The following is a 20,196-nucleotide window of genomic DNA, read 5'->3' as shown; positions in this document are numbered from 1 at the left end:
GTTTGTACCTTATACCGGACAAATGTTCCTACCAAGTTTTCAATACATGAATCAGAACTTCACAAAAATGCAATGGATGATTGTCTTGACCTAAAAGGTGAAACACTGCCAGGTTCTATGTGTGGAACTCAGGAAGCATGAAACAAAAAGTTATAGCCTTATTGATTGAGTTTTGGTGGAGTGTGTTGCCTGTTGCTAAGAAATAGACCAACCCATCTCAATTGATCACTTAGAGGCACAACAATCTGTGTCCCCTGGTTACTTGGCAAGTGAACCCTTTATCCATTTAAACTTATAAATTTAACAATTAAAAGGCTGTATTACATATAAGTAGCTTTCAGAGATACTTTTTTTTATTATTTTGACATTTCTTATGTATCCCTGAAACACTACAACTCTCTACCATATATGCACTAGTCAATTGTAACCACAGCCTCCCCCCCCCCCCCCAGGGTCCGGGGAATAGCGGGGACTTTGAATTTCGGTCCAGCAAACCCCTGGTAAAATCCCCACCCTGCGGGAACCAACTGATGGTAAAGTCCCCACGAAAAATGCCCTCACACACAAGGTAAGCCCCATTCCCCGCTATATTTGGGGGCAAACCTGAAAGGTAAAACACGGCCCATTTCCCCAGCTTTCCCCCGTATACCCCCTGGGTATATTTTGGGCTAAGAATACCGTTTTACGATACATGTACACAACCTGTCAGATTTGTCCCAGATTTACAGATACTTGTGACCTATCGAGACATGTAAGTGTTTTATAAATCTGAACCATGTTTTTTTGCATAGTGACATAAATGTATATGTGTTTAATAGTAGACAATAATATTGTTTGTAGTAATTTGAATTTATAACCGAGATATTAAAAAAATGTGGCCACAAGGATTCTTTGCGCAACGATTGTTCACTACTTTTTGCTTGGATGGTTGTCGTCACGAGTCTGCCATAGTAAAGGAAATCATCGAAAGACTCATTGATGGCCATTAAGGTGGACTATGTATCTAGACGACAATCCAAGCCAAAACAAATTTTTGAATGTTAATGTCTTGCAAACCAGTTAGCTACAATTATAAACGATCAGGGATACCTTTTTTTATTATTTTGTCATTTTTTTATGTAATGTATTCCTGTCTCGCATCTGCCATAGTTAAAAAAATCGTTAAAATATTCGTTGACGTCGATTGGAGTGGAATAGCCAGTTACCTTTTAAATTTCTCGAAAGATTCTAACTGTTTCCAACACTTTTGGCACAATCTATCAACACGTGAAAACAAAACAGGAAAATGGAGTTTCAGAACGGGTTTGATGTCACATTTTCTCCTCCCTAAAACAGTAAATATGTCCCTTGAAGGTTCAAAACATAAACAACATGTTTTCAACACGGGCGCCGCCATGTTGGACTATTTTCTTACGACCCGTATTATATCCGAGGCCATATCTTGATAATAGCCGAGGAGTTCCGATTGATCTTGAGGGTCGATATTTCTCCACACTTGATGTTATTTTCGCGGTACCTATAATAATTTCACATTTTGTTTTGTTTGCTTGGCTCGATGTCATTTTTGAGAGATCAGGTATGAATTTCACACCTTGATTTGTTTGCTTGGCTTTATTAAGCAAATTTTGAAAATCAAGCACTTCATTTCCTGCATTCTGGGGCATTTTGGGAGTATTTAACCCATTACTTCATAGATACACAATTTTACTTATTTATCCATAGCTAATTAATAGATACGGAGATCCAGGCTTTATCGATAGCTTTATAGATACTAAATTCTACATACTCATAATGTAGGGTCATTTATTTTCATATCTGTTACTTGTTTATTTGCTATCAATTCATTTCCATTAAGTATAAACATTGATAAATACAATGCACTAAAAAAAAACACTATGTTACTATTTCAAAAAATTTGGAAAATCGCGAAATAAGGTCATGGATATCAAAGATGCGTAAAACGTTGATTGCGCAGGTTTGTGGGCATTCCTGTCGCGTTTTCCTTATGGAAATTTACACAATGCTGCAAGTTGTAATTAACTACTAATAAAACAACTATATTTTATTGATCACGCGCCTGATGGCACAGGTCATGGTTCAGAATCGTGTCAAAAATGTTGGCAATGTTAGATAAACAAAAAATCGTCTACTGCGTCTACAAATATGCCAAATCGTAACACAATGATTAAGATTATCGGAAAATTTAAAACCAGGCAAGGCAATGTTCTATATATCGAAAAGAGATGTGATAGGCCAAAAGGGCAGTTTTTAGCGGTAAGGAACATTTATTACCAATAAAACTCGTGATCATTTTTTTTTCTTCCGAATAAAAACCGTCCATTTCGGCCAGCGGCCGGTTCTTATTGACAACCCTGTATATAGGTTCTACCTAAATTAACCTGGCATGAACATCGACGATGAATCAATGAAACATGCTATTTAAACGTTACTTTGAAACACATTCTTGCTCTAGGGAAATTCTATTAGAATACAAATAAAATGAAAAGAAAAAAGGCCAATTCTATTTGCTTTCCAAAAGAGATCAGTAACTTAATTGCTATATAGAAAATAATACTCAATACTTCTTTTTAGACGCAATTTCTCAGTTATTTCTGATAAATTTTCTTGCTTTGCATCAATTCAAGTCACGAGATTTCATGGCGATTTTAATTTCAAGGGAGAAAACTGTTGTTTAAATATCGTTGCTTAAAAACGGAACGGAAATGGTCCCGTAGAAAATGTACGGCGTTTAACAGTTACTTCCTTTACCATAAGCATTTTTCCTGTATATTGCTGAATAGTTAAAAAAATCCTCAAATTAGTGTAAAATGAAAAGAATGATACAATTCATAATGTTTTTGATGGTAAAGAATACGTTTTAAAGTTGAGTGTATTTATCAAGATAACGACATTATCTAGGTCAAAAGTGACCTCAAACAGCTTACGCCTTAAAGCTGCTTTCTTACAGATTTACCGTGACAACTTTTCTTATTTTTTTGTCTTGGAATGAGCCAATTTATTCGTGAATATCTGCAAACAAGTTATATAAGATCTGATCGCATATTTTTATATTTCCATTCAAAAATTAATGTTTTATGGCTAAAACCCTTACTAATAGGGCCATTTCACCAATGATTGTTTTGGTCCCGAGAGTACCGAATCCCTTTTTTAGTCGATCGGCCCTATTTTTGCAAAATAAGTCGGGAACCTGCGTGCACTAACGTGCACTAACCTATACATTCGGTGTAAGATCTGGCGCGATCGCATTTGTCCCCCAAGGGTCGGGTACCTAAAAAGTGATCGGCTACTGTTATTAAACAAGTTGAAAAACAGTAGCCGATCAAAAACCGTCGGTCCGTGGTCGCCTTGGTCGCCCGAGGGTCCACTTGGCTCGCCCGCCCTCTGGAGCGCTATGGAGCCTTCTGGAGCTTTCGTTTAGCCTCTGCCGCTCTTTTCCGAGGGTCGTACGTAGACTCACTGTCGTCGGAGCATAAGCACCCGACCATCACCAGATCCTCGGACGACCAGCCTCGCCGTGGTTCATTGGTCGGGACTCAATTGGTTTAAAAAATGGGGACGATTGGAGGCGATTCAGGACGGCAATCTGGCCTATCAAAAAAAAGAAATCATCGGGGATAAGCTGGTACAGATCGGGCCGATTGGAAAAAAATAATTCTTGGTGAAATGGGTGTATAGCGGTTTAAGTAAAATGGATAAAACAAAAATGGTTTGGAACTTAAATATGAAAATATGCGATCTGATTTTTTGTCATCACTCTTATGTCACTTGTTTCCATGCATTTTCGCATAAATTGGCTTGTTTCAAGACAAAAATTAAGATAGATGAAATAAAGAAAGTTTAAAATTTAGTTCTTAAAGAAGAAGAAGAAGAAGAAGAAGAAGAAGAAGAAGAAGAAGAAGAAGAAGAAGAAGAAGAAGAAGAAGAAGAAGATATATTTCATATCCAAAAAGCCATACGGCCCATGAGGACAAACACAATATTTACAAATATTTACCATGTAATAAACACATACATGCTTTGGAGAAGGCACACAATAATTATTTAAACAATGCTCTAACGAAAACAAGGTTACTTTATAATAGTAAGTTGTCTAACATCGCCAATACAATTTTTTTATTTTAATACTATATGCGTCAGACTTGAAATTATAACAAAATCATTTAAAAGAGATTTCATAATGGCGTGTGATTTAATGATGATTGCATGCTTAGAACTATAACAGTTAAATGATTTATTAAGAAATAATTATATCGTTCATGCAGTAGACGCTTTAGCGCGATCTTGCATAATATTTTATACATTAAAATGATAACATGCCGGTTATGTAAACGATACTGGTGCAAGTCGATGTCATCGACCACTTTTGCAAACGTTTGAGCTTTTGTTAAAAATGTACAAGTATTTTTTTCATGGATATAGTCATAAACTAAAAACAAGTTAATTTTAAAGGGCACCATTTAGGGTCACACTTACTATATGCAAACCTTTTCTTATATTAAGGAGTTATTATGTTTATTATCACATATACTATGGTTTAGCGACAATTTCCCCAGTAAAAACTTTTTTAAAAGGCACAAAAAATCGCTTAGATTTTTTATCTCACACAAAATTCATATCTTCTTTTATCATGGAAGTCAAATGTGTTACACATGATAATACATTCACATTAAAACCTTTTTGCATCCAAGTGTAAATCTATAATGTGTCCCATCAGAGTGAGTAAAAAAAAAATGAGCCGAAATGAATTGCATGCAAAATTTACTGACGTGTGTGCACACAGTAAAACAAGGTCAAGCTTGTGACAGTTCATCACGCCTGTAAGATTAAACTTGACGTCACAAATTAGACTGGACACAAACTAACACTTTTAATATATCGGCCAAATAACAGATCTTATCCAACCGCAACTATGGTATTTATACAACGGCGTTCCGAACTCTCTCGACGGCCGATCCGTGGTCTAGTGGTAACACACTTGACTATCAATCCAGGGGTCGCAGGTTCGCATCACTAAAAATACTAATCGTCTTCCGGGAGGGACGTTAAATGGGGGTCACGTGTGTTATACACTGGTGCACGTTAATGAACCAGTGCAGCCCTAACCAGGGTTACATTCTGTCTGTGCACTATGCTCCAAAAATCTAAAATGACTAACAATCTTAACGGAGCACTCGCAGAATGGGCAAGGCCCGAGTGCGAGTATAAACAAGCTTACATGCCCACTCTCTCGACAATAATCCAAATAAATCTTCCGAGTTTTTCGGGGATGACCGAGAAGTTTATCCAATCGGCGATGATACTCAATATGACTTTTATAGACAAGAAAAATGTTGATGTATAGAATAATTTCGGCGTGGTAAAAATAGAACAACAAAACATTCGTAGAGATTGAAATACATATAGGAGATTGTAATGGTACCGTGCAACCTTCAGTTATTCAGAGACTTAGTTATCCATTAAATAATACATTCTTGAAAACACACCGTCCATCACATTTGATCGTGCAACGTGCAACACATATACAACATTATTTTGCAATTTACGAACTGGTCCCTTAGTTAAGTTAAGTTATATATTTGACAATATCAAACAGCGCCCCACTGCTAATCCTGCCTGGTTTATATATTCCTTTAATAGATAAAAACAAACCTAAAATGATTATTGTTTTGCAATAAAATTGTGTATGGTGTAAAGACAGAAGCCAGTCTACTTCGACCACATACGAAGTCTACAAGACATATCATGCCTTATCTATGTAGAGCAATCTGTTTAAGAAGTTTCATTGTTGTCGCTTGTGCGCTGAACAATGATGTCTGTCATAGGTTTCATCTTCTGTCTGCTTGTGTCAGGTTAGCAAATCTTTGTTTCTTGGCCATTTTGCTTTAAGTTAGCTATTCTATCATGTATGTTGTTGGCAATTTTGCTTCAGGCTACACAAGCTGATCCGGGAGGTGGGGGGGGGGCATCACATTATTTCGTCCAGGTTTTAATCTCAATATACAAACAGGAGAAGAAATACACCCCAAATGCACCATTTCGGACTATAAATTGTTATATTTTTCTTGGGACTCGGTTGTAAGGGAGGGGCACAACTCAAGAGGTTACGTCCCTTAGTTACGCCCCCTCGAAAGTCAAATTATGGAACCGCCCTTGGTTAGCTATTCTATGTGGTTGGCAATTTTGCTCCAGGTGAGCTATACTATATTTGTTGGCAATTTTGCTTCAGGTGAGCTATACTATATTTGTTGGCAATTTTGCTTCAGGTGAGCTATACTATATTTGTCGGCAATTTTGCTTCAGGTGAGCTATACTATATTTGTTCGCAATTTTGCTTCAGGTGAGCTATACTATATTTGTTGGCAATTTTGCTTCAGGTCAGCTATACTATATTTGTTCGCAATTATGCTTCAGGCTATAGCTATTCTATGTTATTGGCAATTTTGCCTTAGGTCAACTATTCTATGTTGTTGGATATTTTGCTTCAGGTCAGCTATTCTATTTTTGTTGGCAATCTTGCTTCAGGTAAGCTATACTTTGTTTTTGGCAACTTGCTATAGGTTACGGTGCTGTACGATCAAGCCATTTGCTTGAAGTTATGTGTCTGGTTGCAACCTAAGAATAAACCTCTCTCTCGTTCATAAATATACGTTTACTTGTTAATGTTTATAATTATATGCTTTTAATATTCTATAATTAACTATTTCTGATTTTAAATGAGATCACCAAGAGAAAAGCTCGGTGATCAAACTACAAACTTTTACTGTGCCCACACACACACACACGCACGCACGCACGCACGAACGCATGCACACACACGCCTTTCATTCGGAATACCTCGGCCATTTTCCATCAGAAACAACCTCGGTTGTATGCCGGTACATTAGTAGAAGTAGTTCGTAAATTTTGAAAAAAAAAGTATTAATCAGTTGAAGTGATTTAACATGGATTTTGTATTATTTAGTTTAAATTGATAGCCAGTGAAGTAAATTATTGCGAAAATAAAGATTCCCAACAGTTAAGTCATAAACTTTAACTACTGAATTGAAATAACTACGCGATTTACTTGCAGCGTATTTAAATGTTTAGATTTCTGACATTGTCAATATACATATACGTCCGAAGTTGATTCCGATCGAAAACGGCCGAGATGTTCCGAATGATACGGACTGATCTCAGACTGTTGTTTCATCGCGCATGCGCATTCTCCTGCGAGGTTACACTCCACGCGCTCAGTTAGAACTTTGATTAATACCCGCATTTTATCTCTTTCACAGTAAATGCCCGTGGGGTTGGCAATCGAGCTGCCCACACTCCTCACCCCCACCCAGACCACAGCACGCCCCCGCATCATGGTCATACGACAGAAAGTCCCGAACAGGCGATTGAAATGTTAACGGTTCGTACATGTATTTAGCTTTATTTTGCTTGTTAATCTTACCGCCACATGTTCACTGGAGGAGAAGGGCGCTTGCGTTTATCGTCTAATGAGGAGTGTGTGTTTGTCTAGATTTCTATTTAGGAACATGTAATGGCCGTGATAATTATTGCAGACGTAGTTGGTTTTGTATCTGCTGGTTATTATTGACATTCAAATTGTTTATAGACCCGTGATGTAGTTAAATTGTTCAAGAAAACCAAGATGCATAAAGCAGAAACACTCCGAATAAGTTTTCTTTCGGCGGACAGCTTTCGAAAGAAAACCACGATGAAGCTAGAGCTTCAGGTACATGTATCTCAAGACATGTATATTTCTATGTAAGGATTAGTTTTCTGGTACAATCCAATTCTGTCAAGCTTCCATGAGTTGGTTATTGTCCTTTTATGTTGACGGATAAATTCCTAAAAAATCCACTTGATTACAGTGTAAAACAAAATAGCGGATTTGGTAATATAGTTTAAACGTGTGCAAAGTTTTAAGCTCAGGGCTGGTAATCAATATTGGTCTTAATTGGATCCAAAAACGATGTAGCTAATCGGATTAACCGACATAACTAACTGACCTACACAGTGAATGAAGTCAATGATGTATTACCATTAGATTTAATTAAGTTGAATATTTAATACCATCCCTAACTTCTTTTAGCTACTTAAACCTGTGAAAATGTTTGTCTTTCACAATAAACGTTTATCAAAGTGATTCCTTCTGATATTTTCGAAAACAAACTTGTCTGAAATTCAGGCACAAAGTTGTTGACTATCACTATGAACTCTCCTGAACACTTATAAGCGAATGGGAGTCTAGCAGGTGGAAATTGGAAATGATGAATTAAATATGTATAATTATCACGCCTCAAACACAAATGACGCAACGCCATTGGCCCAAGACTGATCACGCGGTGACCCCATTCGTTTTGCAAATTGGGTCACTTATATTTTTATCAAACCAATATGGCGCATTCCGATTCAGATGCATATAAACATTACCTATATATGTACCAAGTAACTTACATTATGAAACACTTTCAGGGACCTTTTCCCCACATGCTGTGTGTCGAACTCAGCCACATAGACTGCACTCAATACCATGCACAAAATCACGAACAGCTATGCGGTGATAATGGGATAACGTATGCCTCACAGTAAGTAAAGCTTTCAATCGTCACTACTCGGCAATCTCCGGTTATCTCCGGTTTGCCTCACAGTAAGTAAAGCTCTCAATCGTCACTACTCGGATATCTCCGGTTATCTCCAGTATGTTTCACAGTAAGTAAAGCTCTCAATCGTTACTACTCGGCAATCTCCGGTTATCTCCGGTATGCCTCACAGTAAGTAAAGCTCTCAATCGTCACTACTCGGCTATCTTCGATTATCTCCGGTCAGCCTCAAAGTAAGTTAAGCTCTCAATAGTTACCACTCGGCTATCTCCGGTTATTTCCGCCAAGCTCGGAATGAACTATCAAATTTGATAATTGCCGAGCGTGGTTATTTCCGGATGTGCGAGACGCACAACTCGAATACCGCCGGTTATGTTCTTTAACTGAAGTATTCGAATACTGTGCAATATAGTCGAACCTCGTTGGCGCGAAATACCTCGAGCCTCGGGAAATTCGAGCCAAGCGTGAATGCTTACCTTCAGTAGAATGAAACTCGTTCTTAACATCCAGTTCAAGTCAACGAAGAAATCGAGCCAAGCGAGTTCGAGCCAACGGATTCGACTGTATTACATATAGCAACACAATCATTAACTTCTAACGTACCCCGACAGTTGTATATTTATAGCTTTATCTATAATAAAGGTTGTATCTATATATAAGACAAAAACTCTCATAACTTAATAAAAATAGAGCTATAAAATACAACAGTGTGATGTTAAAGCTTAAACGAATCAGTTTCAATGTAAAATGTGGCAATCTTATCGCGTCGTAACACAAAATAACGTAAGATTATATTTCATGCCAGTGTTACATATCAAAATAAGCATTTTGGTCGCAAAATCAAATGACCTACTAGTATGTTTGAACTTTAAAACACAACTCTTACTTACAAAATAGATCATAGTATTATTACACAGCAATATTGAGTCGAAAAGATCGATTGTTATTGTCTGAACCAGTATTAAAACCAACACGCTATTAATACAAATGATTTCCTCCATAGCTGCTTGTATGTGCAAGCACATTGCCAAATTCACGTGCAACTGGCCAGTCACGGAGCATGCCCAGTCACCACACAGCCGCCGGCGCCGCAAATAACGACAACGCCGGTCCCGGTCGCCCAGACGCACACGACGACCGCTGGAGCTCCTGCTGTCACAACCAACGCTGCTGGAGGTATTACCACCACAACTCAAACGACAATGGTTCCTTCAACCGCCGCCCCGACCACCCAAGCTCCAGCCACCACAACCATTGATCCAATGTCCGGTATCATACAAGGCGTGTTTTGCTCAAATCTGGCCGCGATTTCCTGTACCACCCAAGGATTTGTAATCGTATGTGGAACAGACGGACAGCTGTATCCAAACCAGTAAGTGTTAAGTGTAACCTTACAGTATGTGCATACCACGTGATAAATTACGTCATAAATGTTACGTCGGAAGGCACCATTTTGCTGACAAACATCAATTTTCGAAAATTATTATATTAATATGAAAAACTGCGTTCTAATCATTTGTCAGCAGTCTTATAGCTTTGTTTCCAAGACATTTACGCAAACAATTGGGTCATTCTAAGACAAAATATAAGATTAGGTGTCAAAACGGTCAATCTCAATGTAGCTTTAAAGCGGTTAAAAGCAATTTAAAGTTCAGTGGAAGCCATTAGGAACACCTCAGTCATTTTTATCGAAAACAACCTCGGATGTATGCCGGTACATCAGTTGAAGTAGTTCGTGAAATTTTGAATTATATCATTTATTAAATATACTGTTTTAGAGTTGTATTTATTGATCTAAGGTTAAATTGATTGCCAGTGAATTGTATTATTGCAAACAAAATTGAGATTCCCAAGAGTTTAGGCATTAAGTTTTCTTGCTAAATAAAATTACTACGCTTTCTATTTGCAGCTGATTTAAACGTACCGCTTTTTGAGAATGTAAACCGTCCAAATACATCCGAGGTTGTTTTCGATAAAAATGGCCGAGGAGTTCCGAATGCAGTGAAAGCGTGTTTTTGCTTTCGCCAATAAGTCCTGTCCGCTGAGCACATCATACACACCTACATTTGTACCTATCTACCTAGACACTTGGAAAATATGTCGCCCCTTCACTGACCTCCCCAAAACAATTTGGTACTGAGGAAGGCCCTTGAACATATTATAAAGTTAATCCTGTTGGTTTAATCAATAATAACCAGTCAATCATGTTGTAAAGATATCACGAAAATTCTTGACTATTTTATGTTCATGTTCGTCTGTCTGTTCACAGGTGTGAGCTTTCCAAAGCTGCCTGCGCCAACAACCAGCTCACGATCGAACCAGATCAGTCAAAATGCAGCCTCCCCGGAAGTCCTTAGACCTTGTGCAACATTGTTTAATAAATCAACGTGCATATTATTCTTGGTTCCTTTTTTGTCTTAACGTTTTTGGGGCTCCGAATGTTATCAAATTATCAATTTTGCCACTCTAGTCAAACCTCACTGGCTTGAACTCGGCCAAAATACCTCGAGCGCCGAAAATTTCGAAGGAATTTGTACCTTCAGTATGAACAAATCGGTCCTTGATTTCAACTTCGAGCCAACGAGGAATTCGAGCCAAGCGAACTCGAGCCAACGGGGTTTGACTGTATTGATAAATATCGTGACAAGTATGTGGTTTGATATCAGTTGAACTAATATTTACCCAAGTTAACTCCTGTTTCGCCACTGGCACCTGCTTTTCAAACTCAATTTTTTTTTTTAAAAAAAAAACAAAAAAAACCTTATAATATATCCAAACTTAAAGTAACGATGCAAAAATGTGAAAAATTATTGAAAACTATATTTTTTTCTTAAATATGCATTTGTACTGTCCATATTTTCCCAAACAAGAGACACCAAACAATAGACACGTATATATACAGTAAAAAGTGTGTGTTGTTGTTGTTATTTCTTTATAGTAGTAGTTGTTGTTGTTTTTGTCGTCGTTGTTGTTGTTTCTGACGCTTCGAACGGATTTCTCCCTGGGGCTCATTTGGGGCTTATTTATACTCGCACTCGGGCCTTGCCAATTCGGCGAGTGCTCCGTTAAGATTGTTAGTCATTTTCGGTTTTTGGAGCATAGTGCACAGACAGAATGTAACCCTGGTTAGAGCTACCCTGTTTTTTTTAACGTGCACGTGTGTATAGCACTGTCACACGTGACCCCCTTTTAACGTCCCTCATGGAAGACGATTCATATTTTTTTAGTGATGCGACGGGGAATCGAATCTATCACCACTGGATTTATAGTCAAGTGCGTTACCACTAGACCACGGATCCGCCACTGGGTCAAAGGTCAACATTGTTCTTATTCTTATAGTACATGCTCCAGGGACTCTATTCAGCTTATTGGTCAGCTAAATATACAAGCCAATCAAAACTCTTAGATTCTTTTTTTAAACTTAAGTCCATCTTAATTTGGTTATTGAATACGGCCCCTGATACAGAAAGCTGAAATCATGTGTGTATTCAGCACCGTCGCCCTTTTATAGCATAGTATTTACATTCGCCTGGTCATTTGTATTGATCAAACTTGAGGTTCATATTGTAGATCACGCAAGGAGTTATGACGTCATTGTTTTGTTCACTATTGCGCTCCGATTGGATTTGCACGACGTCATTGAATCGCGACGTTACATTGATCAGCTATTCCTTTAAATACAAACGTATGCTGTCGATTACACTCAACAGCAGAACATACTGCTTATTTTTAATCGTAATGAATATTTTTTAAAACGTAGGTCTACATATAAATAGTGAACGCAGTAGAGCAAATGACAAAGAAGTGCTAGCGCGGCTCATGGAATTGGCTCGTGTGCCCTACTGCGTTCATACAGCATAAACGCAAGAAAAAATGCGAACAATCCTTAATTAAACACCCAAGTTATGTGTTGGTCAGAAATATGTAAATTAAAACTCTTATCTTCAACGATTTAACCCACATCATTTAAAATATGTAATACAAATGTATACATTGTATAGTCCGACATTGACCTCTATTTTGTCAGTTTGACCCCAATTTTGAAAATGTTAAACATTCACATAGATGTAGGGGACACAAATTAGGAGGTCAATGTCTACTGATGACGTCTGAGTTAACATTGAAATGTCTTCAATAAATTGTCATTGAAGCTGTTCAACTTTGCAATTGTGCAATGTTTTTTATTTATTTGTGACAACCAAAGTCGTGTTTAAGTTGAAAACACTCATTTTGGAAAACATAAAATAAAACATTGATACAACGAACAGCTAGATTTCAGATTTACGATTTAAAGTGACACTCTTATTTAAAATCATACACATGTATACCAAACATAAATTTTAACTGATAAATCTTTAACTACTTACTAAATAATTCAATTATGGAAACTATTAATTACTGATAACAAGATTGTAACTGTGTATTTAATAGCAGAAAGAGCAAACATATTAAATGATTGGTGAATGCTAAAAGATTTACTGTGGTCTAATATATATACTCTCATAAGGTAAAAATACCGTGTTTTATGCTCATTTCAATCAAATAAAACTCAGTATCCTTCATAAGAACCAGTGTTTTTGACATTTGTTTATCCTTTTTGGAATATGAAAACAATATTATTAATTTTGGTAAAATCTTATTTGGGAGTAAGAATGCATCTTTAGTAACAACTAAAATCTATGATTAAAACACAATGGTCTCAATAGCGAGTGTGGCTTGAACGGATTTTAAATAGGTTACACTTGATTGATGCAAAAATATTATTTTTTAATATAAATACTTTTTTGTTTAACTAATTTGACTTTAATGATAAAAACAAACAAAGGAAAACTCTATCATTTTTGTATAGATAAAAAAAATATGAGCGATAATTTGGCGCTTTTTTAACAAGAAAACATGTAACTACGTAGCTATTTATTGATTTTTTTTATAATGGTTAATAATTTTATCTGTAAACAAATTATATATTGTTTTTAATCATTAAAGTCAAACAAGTTAAACACAATAAAGTATTAAAATTGTATTATTTTTATTTTGCAACAACCAATATTGTATTGTGGTTCTTTAATATTATAAATTGTTAACTAACAATTGGGTACCGTTCTTGTTGAAGCCATGTTGGTCTTATCGTCATATCTTTTCTAAGTGCTATGGAACGAGACTAGATAACAACTCATGTCTGTCGTCTATGTTATGTCTGTTCCATTAGTGATAAGAGTATACTCAACTTCATTTATTGCATTAACATGACATATTTATGTCAAAATAAATACAGTACAATATACATTTCAGATTGGTTAATATGGGATAAGTCATATTTTTAGCAGCGACATTAGTACAATTATAACTAAAGGGACACGCCCAGGAGCCAAATACGTTAGGAAAACTCTGTTTAATGGTAGAACTAAATACCGAAAAGCACGAAAAAGCAAGGAAAAACACTGAAAGCACGGAAAACACCGAAAGCACGGAAAACACCGAAAAGCAACGAGAAAAGCAAGGAAAAGCACTGAAAGCAACAGTTTTACACACGCTTACCCTGAATTCAGCCCCATATACTTACGAAACGAATTGCTCTCAACGCTTTACTAACATTCGTGTTCCTTTGTTTTACTTTGTGGCATTTTACATGAAAGGCAAAACTCACGAAAAACATCGAGAGTTTCTTAAATTTCTTACTCGCTTTTTCGTTGTTTTTGGCATTGCTTTATGCTATTTTCCTTGCCTTTGGTAGATATCATTCGCTTTTCGTGCTTTTCGGTGTTTATTCAACACCAATTTTAATAGCACAATACTTAGGCCTCACTGACACTAAACCAGAGACAAACAAGCCCAGAAGCCATACATTTGACGACAACCCTGTTCACAGGCACAAGGCCAAGGTCTAAAATACATTTATCAAGAAAAACACACGCCCGGAGACCCTTCATGATAGCGCACAAGACCAATACCCAAAAATAAACAACCCCGCTGTGCTTCTCTAGTTTGGTGTAAGTTGTCTTGTAGCGCTGTGCTTCTTTTGTTTGGTGTAAGTTGTCTTGTAGCGCTGTGCTTCTTTTGTTTGGTGTAAGTTGTCTTGTAGCGCTGTGCTTCTTTTGTTTGGTGTAAGTTGTCTTGTAGCGCTGTCCTTCTCTACTTTGGTGTCAGTTGTCGTGTAGCGCTGTGCTTCTCTTGTTTGGTGTTAGTTGTCTTGTAGCGCTGTGCTTCTTTTGTTTGGTGTAAGTTGTCTTGTAGCGCTGTGCTTCTTTTGTTTGGTGTAAGTTGTCTTGTAGCGCTGTGCTTCTCTTGTTTGGTGTAAGTTGTCTTGTAGCGCTGTCCTTCTCTACTTTGGTGTCAGTTGTCGTGTAGCGCTGTGCTTCTCTTGTTTGGTGTTAGTTGTCTTGTAGCGCTGTGCTTCTATTGTTTGGTGTAAGTTGTCTTGTAGGGCTGTGCTCCTCTTGTTTGGTACTAGTTGTCTTGAAGCGCTGTGCTTCTCTTGTTTGGTGTAAATTGTCTTGTGGAGCTGTGCTTCTCTTGTTTGGTGCTAGTTGTCTTGTGGCGCTCTGCTTCTAGCGCTGTGCTTCTCTTGTTTGGTGCTAGTTGTCTTGTAGCGCTGTGCAACTCTTGTTTGGTGTTAGTTGTCTTGTAGCGCTGTGCTTCTCTTGTTTGGTGCTAGTTGTCTTCTAGCGCTGTGCTTCTCTTGTTAGATGTCTTGTAGCGCTGTGCTTCTCTTGTTTGGTGCTAGTTGTCTTCTAGCGCTGTGCTTCTCTTGTTTGGTGCTAGTTGTCTTGTAGCGCTGTGCTTCTCTTGTTTGGTGTTAGTTGTCTTGTAGCGCTGTGCTTCTCTTGTTTGGTGTTAGTTGTCTTGTAGCGCTGTGCTTCTCTTGTTTGGTGTTAGTTGTCTTGTAGGGCTGTGCTTCTCTTGTTTGGTGTTAGTTGTCTTGTAGCGCTGTGCTTCTCTTGTTTGGTGTAAGTTGTCTTGTGGCGCTGTGCTTCTTTTGTATTGTGTTAGTTGTCTTGTAGGGATGTGCTTCTCTTGTTTGGTGTTAGTTGTCTTGTGGCGCTGTGCTTCTCTTGTTTGGTGTAAGTTGTCTTGTAGGGCTGTGCTTCTCTTGTTTGGTGCTAGTTGTCTTGAAGCGCTGTGCTTCTCTTGTTTGGTGTAAATTGTCTTGTGGAGCTGTGCTTCTCTTGTTTGGTGCTAGTTGTTTTGTGTCGCTGTGCTTCTAGCGCTGTGCTTCTGTTGTTTGGTGCTAGTTGTCTTGTAGCGCTGTGCTTCTCTTGTTTGGTGTTAGTTGTCTTCTAGCGCTGTGCTTCTCTTGTTTGGTGTTAGTTGTCTTGTAGCGCTGTGCTTCTCTTGTTTGGTGTTAGTTGTCTTGTAGCGCTGTGCTTTTCTTGTTTGGTGTTAGTTGTCTTGTAGCGCTGTGCTTCTCTTGTTTGGTATAAGTTGTATTGTAGCGCTGTGCTTCTCTTGTTTGGTGTTAAATGTCTCGTAGCACTGTGCATCTCTTGTTTGGTGCTAGTTGTCTTGTAGCGCTGTGCAACTCTTGTTTGGTGTTAGTTGTCTCGTAGCGCTGTGCTTCTCTTGTTTGGTGCTAGTTGTCTTCTAGCGCTGTGCTTCTCTTGTTAGTTGTCTTGCAGCGCTGTGCTTCCCTTGTTTGGTGTTAGTTGTCTTGTAACGCTGTGCTTCTCTTGTTTGGTGCTAGTTGTCTTCTAGCGCTGTGCTTCTCTTGTTAGTTGTCTTGTAGCGCTGTGCTTCTCTTGTTTGGTGTTAGTTGTCTTCTAGCGCTGTCCTTCTCTACTTTGTTGTCAGTTGTCGTGTAGCGCTGTGCTTCTCTTGTTTGGTGTTAGTTGTCTTGTAGCGCTGTGCTTCTCTAGTTTGGTGTAAATTGTCTTGTAGCGCTGTGCTTCTTTTGTTTGGTGTAAGTTGTCTTGTAGCGCTGTGCTTCTCTTGTTTGGTGTAAGTTGTCGTGTAGCGTTGTCCTTCTCTACTTTGGTGTCAGTTGTCATGTAGCGCTGTGCTTCTCTTGTTTGGTGTAAGTTGTCTTCTAGCGCTGTGCTTCTATTGTTTGGTGTAAGTTGTCTTGTAGCGCGGTGCTCCTCTTGTTTGGTACTAGTTGTCTTGAAGCGCTGTGCTTCTCTTGTTTGGTGTAAATTGTCTTGTGGAGCTGTGCTTCTCTTGTTTGGTGCTAGTTGTCTTGTGGCGCTCTGCTTCTAGCGCTGTGCTTCTCTTGTTTGGTGCTAGTTGTCTTGCAGCGCTGTGCTTTTCTTGTTTGGTGTTAGTTGTCTTCTAGCGCTGTGCTTCTCTTGTTTGGTGTTAGTTGTCTTGTAGCGCTGTGCTTCTCTTGTTTGGTGTTAGTTGTCTTGTAGCGCTGTGCTTCTCTTGTTTGGTATAAGTTGTATTGTAGCGCTGTGCTTCTCTTGTTTGGTGTTAGTTGTCTCGTAGCGCTGTGCAACTCTTGTTTGGTGCTAGTTGTCTGGTAACGCTGTGCAACTCTTGTTTGGTGTTAGTTGTCTTGTAGCGTTGTGCTTCTCTTGTTTGGTGCTAGTTGTCTTCTAGCGCTGTGCTTCTCTTGTTAGATGTCTTGTAGCGCTGTGCTTCTCTTGTTTGGTGCTAGTTGTCTTCTAGCGCTGTGCTTCTCTTGTTTGGTGCTAGTTGTCTTGTAGCGCTGTGCTTCTCTTGTTTGGTATTAGTTGTCTTGTAGCGCTGTGCTTCTCTTGTTTGGTGTTAGTTGTCTTGTAGCGCTGTGCTTCTCTTGTTTGGTGTTAGCTGTCTGGTAGGGCTGTGCTTCTCTTGTTTGGTGTTAGTTGTCTTGTAGCGCTGTGCTTCTCTTGTTTGGTGTAAGTTGTCTTGTGGCGCTGTGCTTCTTTTGTATTGTGTTAGTTGTCTTGTAGGGATGTGCTTCTCTTGCTTGGTGTAAGTTGTCTCGTGGCGCTGTGCTTCTCTTGTTTGGTGTTAGTTGTCTCGTGGCGCTGTGCTTCTCTTGTTTGGTGTAAGTTGTCTTGTAGGGCTGTGCTCCTCTTGTTTGGTGCTAGTTGTCTTGAAGCGCTGTGCTTCTCTTGTTTGGTGTAAATTGTCTTGTGGAGCTGTGCTTCTCTTGTTTGGTACTAGTTGTTTTGTGTCGCTGTGCTTCTAGCGCTGTGCTTCTCTTGTTTGGTGTTAGTTGTCTTGTAGCGCTGTGCTTCTCTTGTTTGGTGTTAGTTGTCTTCTAGCGCTGTGCTTCTCTTGTTTGGTGTTAGTTGTCTTGTAGCGCTGTGCTTCTCTTGTTTGGTGTTAGTTGTCTTGTAGCGCTGTGCTTCTCTTGTTTGGTGTTAGTTGTCTTGTAGCGCTGTGCTTCTCTTGTTTGGTATAAGTTGTATTGTAGCGCTGTGCTTCTCTTGTTTGGTGTTAAATGTCTCGTAGCGCTGTGCATCTCTTGTTTGGTGCTAGTTGTCTTGTAGCGCTGTGCAACTCTTGTTTGGTGTTAGTTGTCTTGTAGCGCTGTGCTTCTCTTGTTTGGTGCTAGTTGTCTTCTAGCGCTGTGCTTCTCTTGTTAGCTGTCTTGCAGCGCTGTGCTTCTCTTGTTTGGTGTTAGTTGTCTTGTAACGCTGTGCTTCTCTTGTTTGGTGCTAGTTGTCTTCTAGCGCTGTGCTTCTCTTGTTAGTTGTCTTGTAGCGCTGTGCTTCTCTTGTTTGGTGTTAGTTGTCTTCTAGCGCTGTGCTTCTCTTGTTTGGTGTTAGTTGTCTTGTAGCGCTGTGCTTCTCTTGTTTGGTGTTAGTTGTCTTGTAGCGCTGTGCTTCTCTTGTTTGGTGTAAGTTGTCTTGTAGCGCTGTGCTTCTCTTGTTTGGTATAAGTTGTATTGTAGCGCTGTGCTTCTCTTGTTTGGTGTTAGTTGTCTCGTAGCGCTGTGCTTCTCTTGTTTGGTGCTAGTTGTCTTGTAGCGCTGTGCAACTCTTGTTTGGTGTTAGTTGTCTTGTAGCGCTGTGCTTCTCTTGTTTGGTGCTAGTTGTCTTCTAGCGCTGTGCTTTTCTTGTAAGTTGTCTTGTAGCGCTGTGTTTCTCTTGTTTGGTGCTAGTTGTCTTCTAGCGCTGTGCTTCTCTTGTTTGGTGCTAGTTGTCTTGTAGCGCTGTGCTTCTCTTGTTTGGTATTAGTTGTCTTGTAGCGCTGTGCTTCTCTTGTTTGGTGTTAGTTGTATTGTAGCGCTGTGCTTCTATTGTTTAGTGTTAGCTGTCTGGTAGGGCTGTGCTTCTCTTGTTTGGTGTTAGTTGTCTTGTAGCGCTGTGCTTCTCTTGTTTGGTGTAAGTTGTCTTGAAGCGCTGTGCTTCTTTTGTATTGTGTTAGTTGTCTTGTAGGGATGTGCTTCTCTTGTTTGGTGTAAGTTGTCTCGTGGCGCTGTGCTTCTCTTGTTTGGTGCTAGTTGTCTTGTAGCGCTGTGCTTCTCTTGTTTGGTGTAAGTTGTCTTGTAGCGCTGTGCTTCTCTTGTTTGGTGTTAGCTGTCTGGTAGGGCTGTGCTTCTCTTGTTTGGTGCGAGTTGTCTTTTAGCGCTGTGCTTCTCTTGTTAGTTGTCTTGTAGCGCTGTGCTTCTCTTGTTTGGTGTTAGTTGTCTTGTAGCGCTGTACTTCTCTTGTTTGGTTCTAGTTGTCTTCTAACGCTGTGCTTCTATTGCTTGGTGCTAGTTGTCTTCTAGCGCTGTGCTTCTCTTGTTTGGTGTTAGTTGTCTTGTAGCGCTGTACTTCTCTTGTTTGGTGCTAGTTGTCTTCTAGCGCTGTGCTTCTCTTGTTTGGTGCTAATTGTCTTGTAGCGCTTTGCTTCTCTTGTTTGGTGTTAGTTGTCTTTTAGCGCTGTGCTTCTCTTGCTTGGTGTTAGTTGTCATCAAGCGCTGTGCTTCTCTTGTTTGGTGTAAGTTGTCTTGTAGCGCTGTGCTTCTCTAGTTTGGTGTAAGTTGTCTGGTAGCGCTGTGCTTCTTTTGTTTGGTGTTAGTTGTCTGGTAGGGCTGTGCTTCTCTTGTTTGGTGCTAGTTGTCTTGTAGCGCTGTGCTTCTCTTGTTTGGTATAAGTTGTCTTGTAGCGCTGTGCTTTTCTTGTTTTGTGTTAGTTGTCTTGTAGGGATGTGCTTCTCTTGTTTGGTGTAAGTTGTCTCGTGGCGCTGTGCTTCTCTTGTTTGGTGTTAGTTGTCTCGTGGCGCTGTGTTTCTCTTGTTTGGTCTAAGTTGTCTCGTAGCGCTGTGTTTCTCTTGTTTGGTGTAAGTTGTCTTGTAGCGCTGTGCTTCTCTTGTTTTATGTAAGTTGTCTTGTAGCGCTGTGCTTCTCTTGTTTGGTGTAAGTTGTCTTGTAGCGCTGTGTTTCTCTTGTTTGGTGTAAGTTGTCGTGTAGCGCTGTGCTTCTCTTGTTTGGTGCTAGTTGTCATGTAGCGCTGTGCTTCTCTTGTTTGGTGCTAGTTGTCTTCTAGCGCTGTGCTTCTCTTGTTTGGTGCTAGTTGTCTTCTAGCGCTGTGCTTGTCTTGTTTGGTGCTTGTTGTCTTCTAGCGCTGTGCTTCTCTTGTTTGGTGCTAGTTGTCTTGTAGCGCTGTGCTTCTCTTGTTTGGTGTTAGTTGTCTTGTAGCGCTTTGCTTCTCTTGTTTGGTGATAG

The 20,196-nt window shown here is 39.2% G+C and overlaps 1 protein-coding gene across 1 annotated transcript; it reads left to right on the top strand.

Annotated features, from left to right (window-relative positions):
• Nucleotides 1–8,480: 8,480 nt before the first annotated feature.
• On the top strand, nucleotides 8,481–11,012 carry LOC128224782 (uncharacterized). The gene is made up of 3 exons (XM_052934830.1): nucleotides 8,481–8,600; nucleotides 9,619–9,987; nucleotides 10,885–11,012. Exons 1-3 carry the CDS (start codon nucleotides 8,503–8,505, stop codon nucleotides 10,970–10,972), a joined length of 555 nt encoding a protein of 184 aa, XP_052790790.1. The 5' UTR covers nucleotides 8,481–8,502; the 3' UTR covers nucleotides 10,973–11,012.
• Nucleotides 11,013–20,196: the final 9,184 nt, after the last annotated feature.

The sequence above is a fragment of the Mya arenaria genome, chromosome 17, assembly GCF_026914265.1.
Source record: "Mya arenaria isolate MELC-2E11 chromosome 17, ASM2691426v1".
Taxonomy (NCBI): Eukaryota; Metazoa; Mollusca; class Bivalvia; order Myida; family Myidae; genus Mya; species Mya arenaria.
This window is presented reverse-complemented; position numbering and strand designations above follow the sequence as displayed.